The sequence below is a fragment of the Emys orbicularis genome, chromosome 3, assembly GCF_028017835.1.
Source record: "Emys orbicularis isolate rEmyOrb1 chromosome 3, rEmyOrb1.hap1, whole genome shotgun sequence".
In the NCBI taxonomy this organism is placed as follows: domain Eukaryota; kingdom Metazoa; phylum Chordata; order Testudines; family Emydidae; genus Emys; species Emys orbicularis.
In genome coordinates this window covers 124,242,648-124,262,871 of record NC_088685.1, presented here as the reverse complement: position 1 = coordinate 124,262,871, position 20,224 = coordinate 124,242,648, and the positions used below count along the sequence as shown (strand labels likewise).

At 44.8% G+C, this 20,224-nt stretch overlaps 1 protein-coding gene across 1 annotated transcript in view; it reads left to right on the top strand.

Annotated features, from left to right (window-relative positions):
* AGPAT4 (1-acylglycerol-3-phosphate O-acyltransferase 4) overlaps positions 1–20,224 on the top strand; it is a 102,682-nt gene that overhangs the window by 28,294 nt on the left and 54,164 nt on the right. The window contains exon 2 of the mRNA XM_065401117.1: positions 18,006–18,175. Coding sequence (XP_065257189.1) covers positions 18,006–18,175 — 170 coding nt within the window. The remainder of the gene's footprint in view (positions 1–18,005; positions 18,176–20,224) is intronic.

The window sequence follows — 20,224 nt, the reverse complement described above, 5'->3', positions numbered from 1 at the left end:
AATTTGGAGTCGAGAACTGCTGTGTGGGCAGTGGAAAATGGTGTCCCCGGATCATAATTTGACCTAAGCCCATAGTATAAATACACTGAAAACACTGAATCTTATTTTCCTCAGACCCAAAGAGTGTGACAAGATCTGACATGTAGAAAACTGGACTGAAATGTCTCATTAGTTTTAAATGCACTCTATAGTCTCCTGACATTGACACAGAAATTGAATACAGGATCTGCTGTGCCAGCACATCTTTTTGGAAGACTACTCAAATGAGCCTTCAATGATCGGGATCTACAAACAGGTACCAAGATCTTGGTTTACAAGGCAGTTTTCATCCCCACCTTTCTCTATGGGTGTGAGACCTGGGTAACCGATAGATGATATCTCAAGTGGCTGGAGTGGTTCCAGCAGTGCTGCCTCAGGAAGATTCTCAGGATCATCTGGGAAGACTGACACACTAATATAAACATTCTCTATTCAGCCAACATCAGCAGTATAGAAGTGCAGGTCATGAAATACCAACTCTGCTGGGCTGGCCACTGTGTACATATGCCTGACACTCGCCTCCCAAAGCAAGTACTCTTCTCTCGGTTAAGTCAGGGAAGAAGGGCTTGCGGAGGGCAGCGGAAGTGTTTCAAAGACATACTGAAAGTACATCTTAAAAAGGGAGGCATCAACCCAACAAACTGGGAGGACTTGGCGCGGAACAGAACACCGTGGTGCCCCACCATACACCAAGCCGCCCCACCATACACCAAGCCACAGCTCGCTTTGAGGAGAACAGATGTGCTCATGAGACAAAAGTGACAAAGGAGGAAAGAAAGGACGCAACACTCCAGGCAACTACTGTGTCTCCTCCAAGATTACACCGGTCACTTCTGTGGGAAAATCTGCAGGGCAAGAATTGGGCTCCTCAGCCACTTAAAAACTCACCAGTGAACCCCCTTGGCAGATGACCTCCTCACATCGAGGGATAGCTGAAGAAGATGATTATGAAACTGTTAACAAAGTATGTTTACACAATCTACTGCTAGAGGCAGAGTGGTTCAGTGGAGAGGACAGTGAGCTGGGACTAGACAGGTGCTTCTTCCCCATTCCTGCCATCGAGCTGCTGTGCACCCCTGAGCAAGTTCACTTAATCATGGTGCCTCTGTTTTCCCCCTTCCGTTCTTTATCCTGTCTATTTAGAATGTAAGCTCTATGAGACTGTTCCTTCTCATAACACTGGCTTGCTGTGTATGGGTAGTGCCCAGCACAGCTGGCCCTCACTCTTGACTGGAGCTTTTAAGTGTTACTAAAACCAGAATGAATGAGACGTTAGCTGAGCAGAGGTGACCTAGGGGAGCTACTTTATCTTAAATGTACAGTGTGTCCTGTCATTTGACTTCGGTATAGCAGCTGGAAGGTTATTACTAATACCTCCATTTGATGCCTCATTAACTCTTTAACAAGAATTCACATCTAGGCCTTCAGGGACAGTTGTGGATGACTTGTGAGGCAGGAACGGTGTGCTTGATAATGTGACCTGTTGGTAAAGATAAGAATCATTTGGAAGAGAATGTTGGCTTGCGCAAATGCTGGTAAAAGTTTGCTGAGGTATTGCTAAATTCCTTGGGAAGGAGATGTAAGGGAAGCCTTCAGATATGAGATAAACATGTCCTGTGCACTGCTCTGTTACCCTTTTTGACCCCTTTTGGGAATTAATCATGTATTTCAAATCAGTGCCCTACTGTAGGACTGTGTATAGTATAGCTTAATGTACTTATGAGATTGGCTTTGTTTCCACATACTTCTATAATAGTGAAATAATTGATCTATAAGAGGGTTCTGTAAGGCGGGAAAGGGCAAAAAAAAATGCAGTGAAACTTTAGACTGAGAGCTTGCAGCTGTTTTAAGGAGAGTTATTTAATGCACATCTAACATCACTTGGGGCAAGACATTTTACATGGAGGCAATGGGTACAAAGGGTATGTCTACATTGGAATTAGACACCTGCAACTGGACCATTGACTCTGGCTCCCAGCATTGAGGTGTAGACACTTAGGCTGCAGTCCAAGCTCTGGGACCCTCCCACTTCACAGCGTCCTAGGGACCAGGCTGCAGCCCAAGCCCAGAGGCCTACACCGGAATTAAACATTCCCCTAACTTGAGCCCCACAAGCCCAAGTCCACTGGCATGGACAAGCCACAGGTGTCTATTTGCAAAGTAGACATACTTAAAGAGGAACAAACTTGATGTGTTTGTTCATCTGGTTAGCCCAGTGCTGTAATTATGATTGAGATACTATCAGTTTAAGCTGCTATTTTTCTGAAATACACCTCTACCCCGATATAACGCTGTCCTCGGGAGCCAAAAAATCTTACCGCGTTATAGGTGAAACCACGTTCTATCGAACTTGCTTTGATCAGCCGGACTGCGCAGCCCCGCCCCCCCGGAGCGCTGCTTTACCGCGTTGTATCCGAATTCGTGTTATATCGGGTCGCGTTATATCTGGGTAGAGGTGTATATATTTCAGGCTAACATGCTCATGCTTGCTCTCCCAGTCAAGATATTTGTTTACTTTTTGAATATTTTTTGAGGGAGTTGGGGAGAAGAAATTCATTTGGCCAATTTTGAATGATCACAACAGAATGGGGAGGACACCTGGTATTTTTCAGACGATTACAACACAGTTTTTAGTAGAGATGGGTATGAGTCTGGATCTGGGTGAGAACTTTCCCAAAGTTCAGTGATGATTGTATTTGGGGTTTTAGTTCACCTCATTGAAGGAAAAAAGCCACAAGATTCAGGTATGGATCCAAACTTCCCTGACTCTGAGGCCTTTTGAAGTAAATGGGGCAGTTATTTTAGCTATATTTGTTTTCAGTGAATGCATATTATGATAATCATACTTATGGCTGAGATTCCACACATAGAAAAGTCAGGTAAGGTGGCTGTAATGACACGCCTGGAGGGGTTATCTACAGAGATTGTATCCAGTACGAGTCATTAGCTGAAAGCAGTAGAGACTTGTGCTTATAGATCCAAAGGTCCTTTGGTTCAATCCCCCAAATGACCCAGCTGAGGGCATCATTCATTACATGTGATGGCCTGTGAGGGGATTTGGACTGCTGAAGTTTGGGACAAGTGAGTGTGTAATGCATGCTACCACAGTGTGGCTTTTTCTCCCCTCTAGCAGTGAAACTGTGTAAATGTTTGTCTGCTACTGCCTCTAAGCTAATAGACGTGGTCCTTAGGCTGAGTATTAGAGGCTCATGCTTGTAGACATTGGGTTCAATCCCTGCAGATTACTCCAGTCATAGTTCACGCCGCACCTATAATTTGGCCACGTCACAGGAATATAGGCATTGCACGTAGGTCAGACAAGGTCTATCTAGTCCCAGGGACGGGCAAACTTTTTTTTTTTTTTTTTTGGCCTGAGGGCCACATTGGGTTTCCAAAATTGTATGGAGGGTCAGTTAGGGGAGGTGGGCCTCCCCAAATAGCCAGGCGTGGCCCAGCCAACGCCCCCTATCCAACCTCCCCCACCCCTACTTCTTGCCACCTGACAGCCCCACCAGGACTCCTGCCCCATCCAGTCCCCTGATGGCCCCCCGGGACTCCTGCCGCCCCATCCAACCCCTCCTCTCATTCCTGACTGGCCCCCGGGACCTCTGCCCCATCCAGCCACCCCTTCTCCCTGACCGCCCCCGGGACCTCTGCCCCGATTGAACCCTTGCCCCCATGTTCCCTGCCCTCTGACCAACCCGCCCCCTATCCACACCCCTGCCCCCTTACCGCGCTGCCTAGAGCACCTGTGCCTGGCAGCGCTACACCCGCACCACCAAAGGCACCAGGACAGGCAGCCACACTGCCCAGCTGGAGCTAGCCATGCCACAGCGCAGCACAGAGCACCAGGTCAGGCTGCTGCGCTGCAGCTGCGCTGCCCCAGGAGCTCCCAGCCTGCTGCCCAGAGCATTGTGCCAGTGGCAAAGTGAGCTGAGGCTGTGGGGGAGGGGGGAACAGCAGGGGAGGGGCTGGGGCCTAGCCACCCAGGTCAGGAACTCAGGGGCTGGGAAAGAGGGTCCCAGGGGTCGGATGTGGCCCGCAGGCCATAGTTTGCCCACCTCTGCTCTAGTCTCGTATGTCTTCTCTGAAAATATCTAGTACTGGTCTCTTTCCGAGAAGGTGCACAAAGCTTTATAATAGGTAAGTATGGAATAAAATGCTCAAAAACTTTAATCTCCATTATATAGAAGCAACACAGATTAAGGTGGTGATTGAGATAAACATTCACATGACCTGAGTTATGGTTGCCATGGAATCGCAATTTTGAATTTCCTGCCTTTGTGTATTTAAAATCTGTCTCAGGCTATGTCCTACACTACTGCGGTAAGTCGACCTATGCTACGCAAGTTGACGTAGCTTAGGTCACTTTCCACAGGGTCTACGCCACGGGAGGTTAACGGGAGAAACTCTCCCGTCAATTATCTTACTCTTCTCATCGGGGGTACAGTACCAGGGTCGACTGGAGATGAGAGCTACTGTCGATTTGGCGGGTCTTCACTGGACCTGCTAAATCAACTGCTGGTGGATCTCAGAGCGTCGATCCCGGCTGTAGTGTAGACATAGCCATAATGTTGCATTAAAGCAACACTCTCTTCATTTAGTCATTAACTGGTCAGTGGAGCAACATGGCAGGGGGAGGAAATTGGCTGAAGGCCACTCATGATTTCAAAGCTTGTATTAAAAGAACAGTAACATTGAGCTCTGTTAACCTCTGTATAATCCCAGTGTTGCAGGAATCCATCTTTTCCAGTTACAGTAGAACCTCAGTTTTGAACACCTTATTGTTCTTTCAAAAGTTTGACTGAATATTGACTTAATACAGCTTTGAAACATTACTATGCAGAAGAAAAACTATGCCTTTTTTAACCATCTCAATTTAAATGAAACAAGCACAGAAACAATTTCCTTACCTTGTCAAATCTTTATTTAAACTTGCACTTTATTCTTTTAGTAGTTTAAGTTTACACTGTACTAATACTGTACAGTATTTGCTTTTTTTGTCTCTGCTTCTTGATTGTATACTTCCAGTTCCAAATAAGGTGTGTTGTTGACGGGTCAGTTTGTAACTTGGAGATTCCACTGTACCATTGTTTCCCCATGGTAACAGTGGTTTCTGGCCACTGCAACCCAGTGATGTGTCATCAAGTACTTAACTGCACCTTCCGTCCTGCTGGCTTGAGAGTTAATACACATCACTGTAATAAAGCACAAAGTTCCATGGCTGCCATGTTTGTAGGGTTCACTCTGTCTAGCAGGTCTAAATGTGATTTGGAAGCACCTTGTGTAGGTCTTAGTTTCCTCTGTGGGATGAGCATTTCCTTTTGCCCGTATAGCCTTCCTCGTTGCTAATGTTCATCAAGAGAGGATAAAGGGTCCACTCTTTACTCATGTAACTAAGCAACAACCAAGGAGAAAAGGGGTTTGTGTGAGGATCAAAGCAGTAATTAAGCTTTAGTTTTGCAACATTTTCCAAATCAGATCCTCAGCTGGTGTAAATCAGCATTGCTCCATTGTAGTCAATAGTGTCACATTGATTTACACAAGTTGAACAGCTGGCTCAGCTATGTAAATGTTAGTTGTAAAGAAAAAAACACAGCGGCTGGGCTGCTGTGAGGTCCCCCTGCCCTCCCTCTGCTGCTCACCGTGGCTGGGCAGCTGTGGGGAGCCCAGCTGCCTGCAGTGAGTGGGAGCTTTGGGGGACCCCCAGGGAGCTCCGGGCTGCCCAGTGGCTAGAAGATGCTGGGGGCCTCTGCCAGCAGCAGCTGAGAGCTGCAGGGCTGCCTGCTGACAGCAGTCCAGCCTTGGGGCAGAAAATGTCAGCGGTCTCTGGAAGTCACGGATTTCATAACTTCCGTGACCTCTGTGACATAATCGTAACCTTACTCAGGGCAGGTCCACACTGGGGCGGGGGATCGATCTAGGAAACGCAACTTCAGCTACGAGAATAGCGTAGCTGAAGTCGACGTTTCCTAGATCGAACTAAATTTACTTACTTCGGGTCCACGCGGCGCAGGCAGGCTCCCCCGTCGACAGCGCTTTCTCCTCTCGGCGAGCAGGAGTTCCGCAGTCGATGGGGGAGCGCTTCTGGGATCGATCTATCGCGCCCAGATGAGACGCGATAAATCGATCCCAGAAGATCGATCTCTACCCGCCGAATCAGGCGGGTAGTGTGGACCAGCCCTCATAGTTGCAGAAAAATGCTTGAAAACATGAATCCTAAAACCTCCAAAACCAGATGGCAAATACATAAAAAAAAAACCCAAATTTTATGCCAATCTCATGGCTTTTTAGGGCCTGATTTATGATTTTTGAATACTTGGGGTCTGCAACACGGTCATCTCTCCATTAAGATAGGTCCACACTATGGAAAAAGTGAGAGCTTCTGTTTTAGGACTTAATAATAGATTATGCTACACAGTGACCAGAAAAACACGAACTGGAACTACCACATATGTACTAGGTGGCCAAGTTAACGTTGCTGTTGGAACCTTAACTTCTGCATGTCTTGGGCTATAAGTTTTTACACACAGCTCTGGGTTGAGAGTGATGCAGAGCTTTGCCATCTTAGGAGGAGCCCCAGGAGAGAGTGCTGTGGGTTGGATTGTTCTTTGCCAAGTTCCAGTGAGGCTTGCCTTTGTGTATAATATAAATGAGTAGAAAGTAGTACTGGCTCATTTATGTAGCTGGATGTGTGAAGATCAACCAGCGAAACTTCCTGAGCGGCGCCATCAAATACTGTTCTTCTTTGAGTGATGTCCCCATGGGCGCTCCACTGTGGGTGCGGCAGTGTCTGGAGTCGGAGATTTTCAAAGCAGTGCCCGTCGGACCGCACATGCACACCTCCCCTCCCCTGCTCTGCGCGGGTAGTATAAATAGCGCTGAGCAGTCCGCCCGCCCTTAGTTCCTTCTCTACCACCTGCAATCTGGAATGGAACAGTTAGCAGAGCCCACTTTGTTATTTAGATAAACTCTTACCTGTTTTTCCTTCTCATAGTTAGTTAGCTCCTTCATTTTCTTTTCTTCTCCTTCATCCTTTTTTTAAATTAGGGTTTTTTGTTTGTTTTCCCTAATTCCCGTCAGGGAAGCTATTCCCTCATCCTTATGCCTGGCTCCTCCAGGTTTAAGAAGTGTGTGTTGTGCGGGCTGCATTCTCTATAACGGACATCCACACACGGTGTATCCACTGACTGGGAGAGGGACACGTTTCCCAGAAGTGTTCCTGCTGTCTGGGCTTAAAGCCAAGTGCAAGGAAAGACTGGGACCTTAAACTCAAACTATTCTTTATGGAAAGTCCCTGGGACCAGTGTCAGACCCCAGCTCTTACTCCTCACCAGAGAGACCCTCATGCTCAACAAGGTCATCTGCCGACCCTCACTCCCCTCGCCCGAGTAAGGGAAGATCATCCTCTGACCGGGCTGACACTAAGAAGAGAGCGGTCCCTCCCTCAGCTCCTGAGGCACAAACCACAGGAATGGCGTCTCCAGCTACAGCCGTGGTGCTAACGGCTTCTGACAAGAGGCACAAGGCTGCTCCTTGACCAGTGGTTCTCAACCTATTTACCATTGTGGGCTGCATCCAGTACTAAGTGTATGGCCCTGGGGATGTCTCATGGGCCACAGCTCTGTGCTGATTGGGCTGCAAGTGGTCCATGGGCCACAAGTTGAGAACGACTGTCCTAGACTGACTACCTCAGCCCCTGAGTAAGTCTAAGGACTGTGCCAGGGCAAAACAGCAGCTATCACGCCACCTCCTGTTGTGAGTGACTGAAGCGAGTCCTTTATCTCCTCGGTGGCTCTAGGTCCATTTCTGGCACCAAGGACACAGTTGGCACCAGCAAAACAGCCGGCTCCAGTGAAGCCTTTGGCTTCGACGCTGCGCACAGCACCAAAGCTCTCAGCTCTGAGAGACTCTAGTAGGAGTTTGCAACCCTGCTAGAAAGGCACGGCTCTGAAAAGCTCTCTGGCGCCATCTGCTGACTCTTTCCCATCTCACACCTTGGCACTCTGCTCAACACAGGCACTGAGAAGAGATCAGCCACAGGAATTCCCACAGCTCTCAGACCTCACTGTATCTGACACTCCGGATTCTCCACTCTTCAGAGAGGAGGTGTCCCAAAGTCTCACCCACTTCGTGCTCTCCCACAGTGACAGCACCTCCTTTCCTTAGTGATGTTGAGAAGGACAAGGGTGATTATCAAGACACTCTCTCTTGCCCCATCAACATCAGGGCAATTGACATCAACTTACCAGCCTTACCCTGCTGCAGTTAAGGGCACCCAGCTTTTTTAGGGGCCCCCCATGGATGCAACCTTATATTCCCTCCCCCCACCCCCCAATTGGCCACACTGGGGCCCTGGGCCATGTATAGGGCACCATTTGGTAATCCCCCACCACTTCAAACACGCCGGTTTCCATCAATCCCCTCCTCAACAATCTCTCAACCTCCAGAACAACAGCCACCACTGGAGGAAGAACTGGAAGGAGAGCAGGATGAGGAGGTACCTCCAAGTCCTCCCATTTCCTTCATCTTCACCTGATGAAGCAATCCTGCCGCCACCTCCCACAGTGGCTGATGATTTTTATCACTTTGTTTCTTAGAGTGGCTGACTCCTTAAACATCCCACTTGTTCCTTGACCTCCTCAACAACATGAACTGATGAGGAGGAGGGAGAAAACTTGTTCACCTTAGCCTCTGAGGATAGAACAAGAAGCAATGGGCTTAAACTGCAGCAAGGGAGGTCTAGGTTGGACATTAGGAAAAAGTTCCTAACTGTCAGGGTGGTTAAACACTGGAATAAATTGCCTAGGGAGGTTGTGGAATCTCCATCTCTGGAGATATTTAAGAGTAGGTTAGATAAATGTCTATCAGGGATGGTCTAGACAGTATTTGGTCCTGCCATGCGGGCAGGGGACTGGACTCGATGACCTCTCGAGGTCCCTTCCAGTCCTAGAATCTATGAATCTATGATTGACATTCTCCATACCTCCTCAACAACAAAAAATGCCCTACCTATTAACAGTGCACTACTTGAACCTGCAAACCTTCTTTGGCAGACTCCAGCCTTTATCTTCCACCCCCACCCCCCCTTCTTCCCCCTTACATGCAAACGGGCAGATAGGAAATATTATCTAACTGCAAAAAATGTGGAGTTTTTATTTTCACATCCTGCCCCAAATTCCCTCATGGTGAATGCGGTGCAAGAGAAGGGTTGTCAATGCCAATCCGGTCATCCTGACCGAGACTGGAAATGTTTAGATCTCCTGAGCAGAAAATCCTACTCATCTGCTACTCTCCAATTTTGAATTTCCTGTGAGGCCCTTGAGGCCAAATATGATTAAAAATTCTAAGCTGGAGGAACTTTGCCAGGATCTGCCACAGGAAAAAAGAGAACAATTCCTGCCCCTCATTTCGGACGGTCACTTAATAGCCTGCACGGCCCTGCAGGCCTCCCTGGACTCAGCTGACAAGCTTTACTACTGCAGTAGTAATGCAACGTGCATCATGGTTGCACCTTTCAGGATTCCCTAAGGAGGTGCAAAATACGGTTGAGGATCTCCCGTTCGAGGGACAAAAACATTTTTTTTTTTTTTTTTTTTTTTTTTTTTTTTTTTTAAAATCTGAGCGCACGGACAACACCTTACACTCACTGAAAGACTCGCGAGCCACTCTAAAATCCATCGGTATAAACACACCACAGCCAAAACGAAGATCAGGGATCTTCACGATCTTGCCCTCAGCCATACTACCCAAAGCGGCAGTTTGTCTGCGCCTGTTGGGAGGTCAGTGATGACACCGTTGGTTGTCAATCACCTGCATGAGGGACACTGTCCCAGACACCCTCTAATTAGCAGCAAATTTGAAAGTGTGGTTGGGGTCCAGAGAACCTCCTGCCTGCTCCGGTTGCCCTTACCATCTGTAACGCCATCTCCCCACCACAGTTTGGCAACCACCTAGCTCCATTTTTACTATCTTGGATGCTCATTATTTCAGAGAGATGGGTCCTGGAAATAGTAAAGGAAGGTTACTCCATCCCCTTTCTCGCTATACCAACCCCCACCCCTCCGTCCCTCTTCCGGGACCCCGCTCACGAGCCCATTCTGGAGGGGGGAGGTAAGACCTCTTCAACTAGGAGCCATAGAACCAGTCCCTTCACAACACAGAGGACGCAGTTTCTACTCTCACTACTTCCTGGTACAAAAGAGGTCTGGCAGTTGGCTCCCCATCCTAGACCTTCACAATCTCAACAAATTTGTCAGATTACATTTCAAGATGGTCACCCTATCCACCACCATCCCAGCACTGGAACAGGAGGATTGGTTCTCAGGCCTCAACCTACAGGATGCATACTTTCATATTGCAGTACGCCCTGATCAGACATTTCCTATGATTCGTCACTACCACAGTCACTACCAATACAGGATGGTACTGTCCTTTGGACTATCCACAGCTGCACCAGTTTTTTCCAAAGTACACTCGGTGGTCACAGCCTTCCTCCGCAAACAAGGCATCACCATTTCCCCATATCTAGATGACAAAACTTTACAAAACTGAGCCTCCTTATCAATTTTGAAAAGTCCACACTAACCCCAGTGCAAACAGCTTAATTAATTGGTGCACTACTCGATGCCAAGTGGGCAAGAGCGTTTTTATCACCTCACAGGTTCACAGCGATAACACAATTATTCAACTGCCCGAGCATGCCCCCAAATCCCAGCACATACATGCCTCCAACTTCTGGGACATATGGCTGCAGCTACGTTTGTGGTCAAACATGCGAGGCTGCACATGCAGTGTCTTCAGGGCTGGCTTCATACAGTATATCTTCCTCACAAGCACAGCATGCAAAAACTTCAGTCCATGCCAACCCAGGTCAAGGATTCACTACTATAGTGGACATGCCCTGACAATATCTGTGCTGGGGTCCCTTTTCTCCAACCTCCACCTACCATGGTACTTACCACCGATGCCTCCCTCCTCGGCTGTGAAGCGCATCTATGCAAGCAAACTATACAAGGCAGATGGATGCCCACTGAGTCCACCTTATACAGGACCTGCTGCCATAATAGTGGAAGGAGATAAAATGTACTTTGTAGTGGGCAGGATTGGGTGTGCAAAAAAAAAAAAACTGTGGTAATTTGTGGGAAGACGCAATCTTTTTATTTTAAATAAATGTTTTAATATTTAAATTTAAGCGAGGGATACAGAGATTTGATATAACAGGTGTTAAAGTACTGTCTTACATGGTGTAAGCAAGATTTGGTTTTTATTGTTTAGTGGTAAAAATTGTCTCAGTTCCATTTTTATATTTATATAAAATATATAAAAAATATTAACTGACCATGGTGTGTTTGTTTTGTTAAAGTAGCATGGGGGAATCTTTGTCTTGTGGGATTTGCAAGATCTAAGGTTTTTGCAAATGGGAGTGGAATAAAAATGCAAGCAACAATGTGGGGGTGGGTATTGTGGGGCGGGATGGGAGTGGGATTAAAAAAAGTAGTCCCAGGCAAGGCTCTGGCTGCTTGCCTCACTTGTTCTCTCCTCCTGGGGAAGTATAATCAATCAGAGCTGCTGTAGGTAGAGCTCTCTTTCCCCCTTTGTTTACAGACCCAAAGCCATTCTCAAAGGAAGGAGCTTAAGAGCTCAGTGTGGCTCTGATCCCTCCTCTCCTGTGAGGAAAGGGGGCAGGACAGCTCCTCTGCTCCTCCCTGCATCATCCCATCTGGGGATGGGCATTGGAGGGCTGAAGACCCCCTGGAATTCCCCCACCTCCTGCCTGGAAAGAGGAAAGGGGTGAAAAACCCCAGAGGAAACAGAGCTGAGGCTGGAGGGGCTGAACTGATTGCTGGGAAGGAGACTGGCAGGTGTGTGGCTGAGAGCTCTTCAACAGGGCCAAAATCACCCTACCCAAGACATTTGAAAGAGTGGGCAGCATTAATTCTCTCTCACATTCTAGGGATCAGCAGGGGGCTACAAAAAATCAAAACAAGCCCCCAAAAGCACAATATAGTATTTAAAAAAACATACATGATTTTTGATCTCTTGAGGTTGGCAATACTACATTTACATCTGTGTAAAGCACTCCCTAAATCTGAATGTTAGCACTTTGTACAGGTGATGGGAAGCAGGGACAGAGCAGGCCCTGAGACTAAATGCTGCAGTTCCGTCTGGACCTTACATGGGCCATATCCTGAGGAGGGGAAGGGACCTTCCCTTTTCCCCTCGCCTTTCCCCACTTATGGCCACATACGACCAAGCAGAATTTGTCCCACAGACTTGTTTAGAAGCACTGCTCCTTTGCTCTTTCCCCTTTGATAACTTGGGAACAGAATTGTTCAGGAGATGAAATTTTCTACTGAAATACCCAACTTTTTGGTTTAAAGAAATCAAAATTTGGCATATTTCTATTCTGAAATGCTGCCAGAAACCTCATGGGAGTTGTAGTTTGGGTGCTTCATACACCCATTCTCTTCTATAGACCTGGCCCCCTTGTCAGACTACATTTCCCATGACATATCCAGCTCTTGCCTTTTGGGGAGGGGAGGTGGTGCATCATGGGACATGTAGTCAGGATGGGGACTCCAGCCTATAGAGCAGAATGGGGACATGAAGCAACAAAACTCCAACTCCTGTGTGGCATTGTGTCAGCATATCTCAGCTGAAATATTTTCGATTTCGGGCATTTGATTCTTTTTATTAAGAAGTGTAAATTTTCTGTGGAAAGCAGAAACTTTTTGTTGAAAAACCTTGTAAAACAACGTAGTCAGAAAATTTTCAATTGGCCCTAGTTGCGCACTTGAGAGGGCATGTTTTTCTCAAGTTGATGTCTGGTTTACAGCATGGCTGACTTGCAAAAAGAAGGCTTAATTGAAGGGGAGGGTTATAGCTAATTTGCACTGGTCAGCAGCAGTACAGAGGAGGTGGGCTCTGTGTGTGTGTGTGTGTGTGTGTGTGTGTGTGTGAATGACCTTCAGCTGTTGAGCTGCAACAGCAAGTTGCCAAATAATAAATGACTATGGCAGTCTGTGGGAGTAAGCTAGTAGCATGATGCTAGTTTATTGCAAAGTGGCGCTAGGGAGTGTCACTTGACAACCACAAAGAGAAAAAGGTCTAGAGGAATTAAAAAAAAAAAAAAAAAAAAGAGTGGGAAGAATAGGGGGAATGTTAAGAACTTCAGATACTGCTGTGTATTTTTTTTTTTTGTTTATGCTTTTTTATTAAATGAAAAAAAAACAGTGTTACTCTGGGACTTGTTTTCTGCAGCAGCAGAACAAGCACATTGATGATAAATAACTAGGCAAGCAGGAGGCAAAAGGTTTAATCCTGCAGTATTTTCTCAAGCAAAAATCATACAGGATCATACCCAGGTAGCACAGATGGAGTCTTTCTGCTCTGGAATGTATTTGAGGTTGAAAACATGTAATTAAAATGCTACATGCATGTGAAGTACCTGTATAGTGAACGTCGTGATGTATTATTTATTAGCTCCATTCAGATTCTTTTTTTTTTTTTTTTTAAAGTGACATTTGGAATAAAACAGGATGACCTTTTATTAAAAGGTTCTTATGTAGATAAAGTGTAGCTTGTTTGGAGAACATCATACACAATTCTCTATTCCCTTGAACTTCTTAAATGATGAATTTTAAGCAATGAATTTGGTGGCAATAGAGGATAAAGGAATGAATTAAGTGTTTTTCCCCCCCTTCCTCTGTTGGATATAAAGCTGAGCAAAAGCAAAAAAACAAAAACAAATTTCCTTCTTCTCTGTGATCCTTGTTGTTCTGCCCCTGCTACATAATCTTGGAGAGATCAAATTATTCAGGCTTTAGTTTCAGTACTTTTTAAATGTGTTTTTTTTGTTTGTTTGTTTTTTAAATTTAAGCAAAAATGTAAACTACAGGAGATGTAGGATTTTGAATTATAATGGACTTTCGTACAGGGAATTTCTTAGCAGTTCATTTCTGGAGGTTTAACTGCATTTATTTTACTCCTTTGTGTATCTTCATAGCATTCTCTCTAAGATAAAATACTTTGGTCCTTGTTGGAAACTGATGCTTTCCGAAACAGTGACATTTAGAAGCATTATTCCATTAAGATGGCTCAGACCCACCCTACAATGATAACCTCCATCTCTAACCATTGCAACAAAAGTTAGCAGGCCATTTCCTTGTTCTTTTTTTGACAGAAATAGTTATTTGCTGTGGTTATGAGTAAGCAGGAAACACTGGGCGTTGGGTCTCTAGTAAACTGTATAAGACGCTAACTAGTCTTACCATGTTAAGTTACTGCTGTCTGGATGGAGGATGCTATTAAACTCAGACTAACATTAGCACATGCAATGTGGCCTTCCTCCCCCCAGAACGATGTCATGCCAAAGCTTCCGGCAATTAATTACCAAACGATTACTGAAAAAGGAATATATTTGTTCTTGGCGGTTCCCGGTTGCCTTGGTTTAGAAAACTAAACTGAAAAGATTTCAAAAGTGTTTCAAAGGTTGGCCTGGTTCCAATCTTTGCCAGAAGCTGGGCCTGGACGACGGGGATGGATCACTTGATGAAGTTCCCTGTTCTGTTCACTCCCTCTGAAGCACCTGGCATTGGCCTCTGTCAGAAGACAGGATACTGGGCTAGATGGATCATTGGTCTGACCCAGTATAGTCATTCTTGTGTTCTTATTGTATACAAGTGCGGTTTTGATTTTTTTTTTTTTTTTAATTGATCCAAATTTTCTCCTTTGTTTCCCTGACAACCACTCCACACTGTTCTTCGCTCTAGCATCTGTTCCTGAGGAATAACACCAGCACAGTACCTGATTTAGCTCACTGAAGTCCACAAGAGTTTTGTCTTTGTATTGCCAATCCCAAGCACTCAAAAATGAAGCTATAAAAATAGATAAATGTTGAGGTTTTTATTTGCCTTCTAGTTTCTGAGACTTTAGGCTGCACTCTGGTCACATTTTCAAGCTTTTTTCCACAACCAGGAGAGCTAGAAACTCTTATAAATGAATGTCAAGATTCTCATGCAAGCTCGTGAATCCAGGAGCTTGAGCTTAAAACAAAACACCAGATATTGAGACTCATGATACAATTGTGATAGTAGGCAACACTGCAATGACTTCAATGCAAGCAACATTGGACCAATAGATGGAAGCAACCTAGAAGCAAATAGTTGTCCCTTTTATTTACAGCCAAACTCTAGTTTTCCCTTTGGTTGCTTGCAAGTGTATGAAAGCAGTGCCGGCGTCTATCTCTGGGCCGAATTCCAAGCAGATGTGTGTGTATATGATATGATAATTAGCGCAACTCACTCATTGTGTTGATGTTGTAGTTTGTGTTGATATGAACTAGGTACCTTTTATAGTATGCCAGCAGGATCTATGCAGGGCAGATAGAGCACAGCATATTTATGTGGTTTAAAAATCTCTCCCCTCCAGTGTACTTTGGCATCATATAGACAAGCCCTGAATTTAAGTTAGTGTAATGAGGTTGAATTGACATTTCCCATGCCTCTGAATATGCCCCTCTTTCTCTAACCACATCTTTACCTATGCACTCTGAGGCCAGGAGTAAAATTTTCAAAAGTACCTAAAAACCCATTATCAAAAGTAACTTGGGCACTAATGAGTCTGTCTCATTGGAAGTCAGTGGAACTTAGGCACTTTTGAAAACGGGATTTAGGGGTGTTTGAAAATTTTACCGTAGGCCTATAGTAGAAAACTTGCACTAGTGTCACTAAATTGATATAAAATCACTTAATTTGTACCAGTGCAAATCCTTAAGATGAAGGTATTTCAGTTTAAATCACACTTAAACTGGTTCAATGTGGTTTCAAAACCTGCTCCTAACAGAAGTGTTGTTCTTGAGTGTTGCATCTGAAGAAGTGAGGTTTTTACCCACGAAAGCTTATGCCCAAATAAATCTGTTAGTCTTTAAGGTGCCACCAGACTCCTTGTTGTTTTTGTAGATACAGACTAACACGGCTACCCCCTGGTTCTTGAGAAAGAAACCAATTTTTGTTTGCACTTAAACGTTTCCACAGAGTTTGCAACCCAAACATTATAGGGTTGGGCTTCTCCATGGGCACCACAGTAACTAACTGTAAACCAAAGTGAAATTGACTCCTCTATTTTCATTATCCAGGCTGACAGAAGTTCAGAAAGTAAACCAAAGAGTGTAAGTGGGGAAGAGCCAATTAAACCATTACTTTTTTTGTTTTAATAACATATGGTAGTGAAGTAGGAAATGCTTTTTTTGCAAATAAATGATTTATAAACGGACAGTGTCCATTTAAATTTCACTTCCCCATCATTTCCCTTCATTTCCACCATCCCGCGCTATTGACTTGTCCATCGAGGGCCTCATCCAACTCCCATCGACTCCAGAGGGAGCCTTTCCATTTACTACAGCAGAAGGTGGATAGGGTCCCTAATTCTGATCCAATTACATGGAGCGGGGTCTTCTGAGAAAGCTGCTGTTTGAGTAGCAGAGTGTGCAACCTTCGACAAAGCTGGCAACAGAGTGGTTCTGTGAAATGGGCACCCTGCCATAGAATGAGCCTTCCCAACTGACAGCTGTTCCAGTGTGTAAAATACTTGACGTGCAGCTGCTAACATGGTAGCTGACTGGCCTCTCCCGGTGCTGTATTAGCACTGCTGGAAGGATTGCCTCCTGTCTGTCAGCAGTAGGAAGGGCCATATTCAGAGAGGGTGCTCTGGCTCAGCAGAGAATGGGGTCAACGCTACTGCCACCTGGTTTGGACGAGTGCTTGAAGTGACAATCGTCACTGCTCATTTCACTCACATCAGTCTTTTTGCTATGGGCACTTGCGGCCTGGCCCAACCCAAAGGGAAAACATTGTGGCTCTGATCCCACCTGTCTGCCTCTCTGCCCAGCGCTCTTGATTTGTCTGCCTGAACAGGAGAATAGACCTCTTGGTGTGTGCACAGAAGTCACCTGTTAACAAACAAGCTTTTGTTGTGTATTTATAGGGGTATGATCTGAGGAGTGGGTATTCATCCTTCTCTTCTATGTATCTGAAGAGGCAGAGGGTCAGGAGGTGGCTATCATGAGTGGTAATAATGGATGGTACCTTATGAACACCCTAGTACAAAATAATTGAATATGCAGTTATATTTTTTCATATTGCAGATGAAATTAAGAGCCCTAGAATTTGAGCCTGATCTAGCAAGATTCTGAGCGCCCCCAGAAGGCTGCTAGGATCAGGCCCTATGTGCTATAGGTAGACTTGGCCAAATTTGATTTACAATTTTGATGGATAATGTGGATATCTATTTGTATGTGTATTTTCTATTTTTATCCATTTAAACTTTTACAATTGTGGGGAAATGGAGGGGAGGGTCAGGTGATGGCAGGTTCAGACATTTGATTCAACTGTCTACGCTTTATAACCATTAAAATGCAAATTGTCAAGTCACGTCAAAATATACGAAGTAAATATCCTTAAATCAAACTCTTAAGTTCTCCAGCAGCATTTTTCCTTGCCTATCTGTAAATTTCGTTTTATTATTGATGGAAATATTTTTTTTCATTGGGTTGTGTGTGTACAGTGAAATTGACCTTTACTGGCATTTACCGATAAAAATCTCATCCTTACAAGCCTAGCTATAGGTTGTTGGTTGACCTCAGCCTTAGGAGTTCCTAGAGTGCTGGCAAGATCTCCCACAAAATGGAAGCAGATGCCTGCCTTCCTTCCAAAAGCTTTTTTTTTTTTTTTTTAAACTGCAGCACTGTAGAAAGTTTTGTTCGATTTATCTTCCATCTAGCCCTGCACCCCCACTCTCTGCCCAACTGTATGAGTGTGTGACTGACGATTGCAGATTCAGCCTAGATGAGCTGCAGTGATTTCCTTTGCTATCTCCTGTAAGAGGCAAGTGATGCTTTCAGCGCGTAAGTGATTTGTGGGCGCACATGTATTTTATATATTCATTTGTTTGTTGTTTTGTTCCAGAGATGGTGATGTTGCTGGAATGGTGGTCAGGCACTGATTGCACCCTCTACACTGACCCAGAGAGTTACCACAAGTACGGGAAAGAGAATGCCATCGTAATCCTTAATCACAACTATGAAATCGACTTTCTCTGTGGTTGGAACTTTTGTGAAAGATTTGGGGTTTTAGGGGTGAGTTCTGATTAGCATTTAAACCAATTAAATTTCACCTTTAACTTGTACAGAAAACATTCATATTTTAGTAAATAACCAGATCTGTGTCCAAATTTCATACAGCTCTTGTGCAGGCATTACTTGATCTTAGTGTTTTCCCCCTTCATCTTGCTGTCTTTCCTAGTTTGGAAAGATTTCCATAGGAGGAGAGAGTGACAGGGTTAGGAGTATCCAGAGAAAAGATGAATAAAAGGTGATATGATGAAGGTATACAGAAGAATGAATGAATGGTGTGGAGTGGGTCACTTGGGTATCCCAAAAAAAGGCACAGTTTTTAAACTGATAAAAGGAAATATTTTTAATGTAGAACTTAATCTGTGGAACTCGTTGCCACCATATTTCACTGAGCTCAACAATTCAGTAAAGTTTTAAAAGGATTAAACATTTTTATATGGTTGAAATATCCACAATTATTTCAACATGGGATATTCACCTTCACGATTCAGGACAGAAGCCAATTGCTTCAAGTACGTCTTCACTGCAGAATTAACTTGGGTGGTCAGCACCTGGGTCTGGGTCAGCTTAGCTTTGCCTAGGTGTGAGCAGCGCCACTGCAAAGCCATTCTCAAGTTAGTGTCCTCACTGGTGCTGCACTCCCCTGTGTTTCACTAGGATTTCTGGTGGCATTCCCATGGTTCTCTGTGTTGGTGTAAACTGAGGTGCTCTACAATTCTTTTCCAGTGAATTGTAGGAGATCTTGTCTGTCCTGAACACACAAGGGAATTGTGGGAAGACATTGGAGGACTATCTACATTTGAGAGATTTAGCTTGCATCCTCACTGCAAAGTGAGTGGGTTACCAACATGACTGAAACCCTGACTCACTGTTTAGCCTACCGTCCAAGACGAGCCAGCTAGCCCAAACAGAAAACTTCTCCAAATTCAAAGAGGTTTGTTTGTTGTGGTGGAAGGGAGATTAAGGGCAACATCTGAGTCGGAAACTGAGTTAACTCTGCGATGAAGACGTACCCTAACTGCTAGGGGTTGGGAAGATAGCGTCTATCTCCCCCTACCCTCTACCTCCCATAAGCATGTTACAGTAGTCCATTACGTTGATTTTATATCCTCCTCTTAAGCATTTGCTACTGACCACTGTCAAAGCCTCTACACTAGAATGGACTAGTGTTGGTCTGACATTTCCTTTGTGCCGGAGTTTGGGAGATAGGGAATAACACTGTGAGGTGAGAAAATGTTCTGAGCCTCCGTAGTGCTTTACAGGCAACAGTGCAAATCTTGTAAAATTATGATAAAGGGACCTAATAATAAAAATGCCCTTGTCCCGCTCCGAGGCAGGAAAAAATGAGGAAAATTATTACCAAAACTCCTCAGGCTTTGCATTTTACTGAATCAGCTATAGGCTTCTTGCTGCCCTGGAAGGGTTTTTTACAACCTTTTCACCATGCTTGGGACTTGCTGAGTTCTCAAGGAAGGTAATGGATGTAAGAAACCATATAAGAAAACTGTCACTCTCATAAATACACCAGGTGCTGTATACCTATGCACTAACCCTTTCTGCACTATTACTAACTCGTGACACTCAGAATGCAGACCTAAAAGAACCAAGAAACTTGTAGATGGATGCATTAAATTTGTATTCTTAGAGGAACATGGGACATAAAGAATTTCTTTCATAAAGCATTATTTGTGTTTGGAGAATGATTGATTAATTTGTATAGAACTAATATCTAAAGCCCAAATTCTCCACTCGATTACACTGGTGCAGCGCTGCTGAATGGGATTGCACTAGTGTAACTAAGAAAATTTGTCCCAGGTTATGTTTTACAACTTCCCAAGGTAACCAGTTTTTCTGTTTAGTTTCAGTCTTGCCTCCTAGTGAAAGCCCATTACATTGTGTACAAGTGTCCAGCAGTTACTTTATACTTAGGGCCCTACCAAATTCATGGCCATGAAAAACACATCATGGACCATGAAATCTGGTCTTTTGTGTGCTTTTACGCTATACTATTCAGATTTCACGGGGGAGTCCAGTGTTTCTCAAATTAGGGGT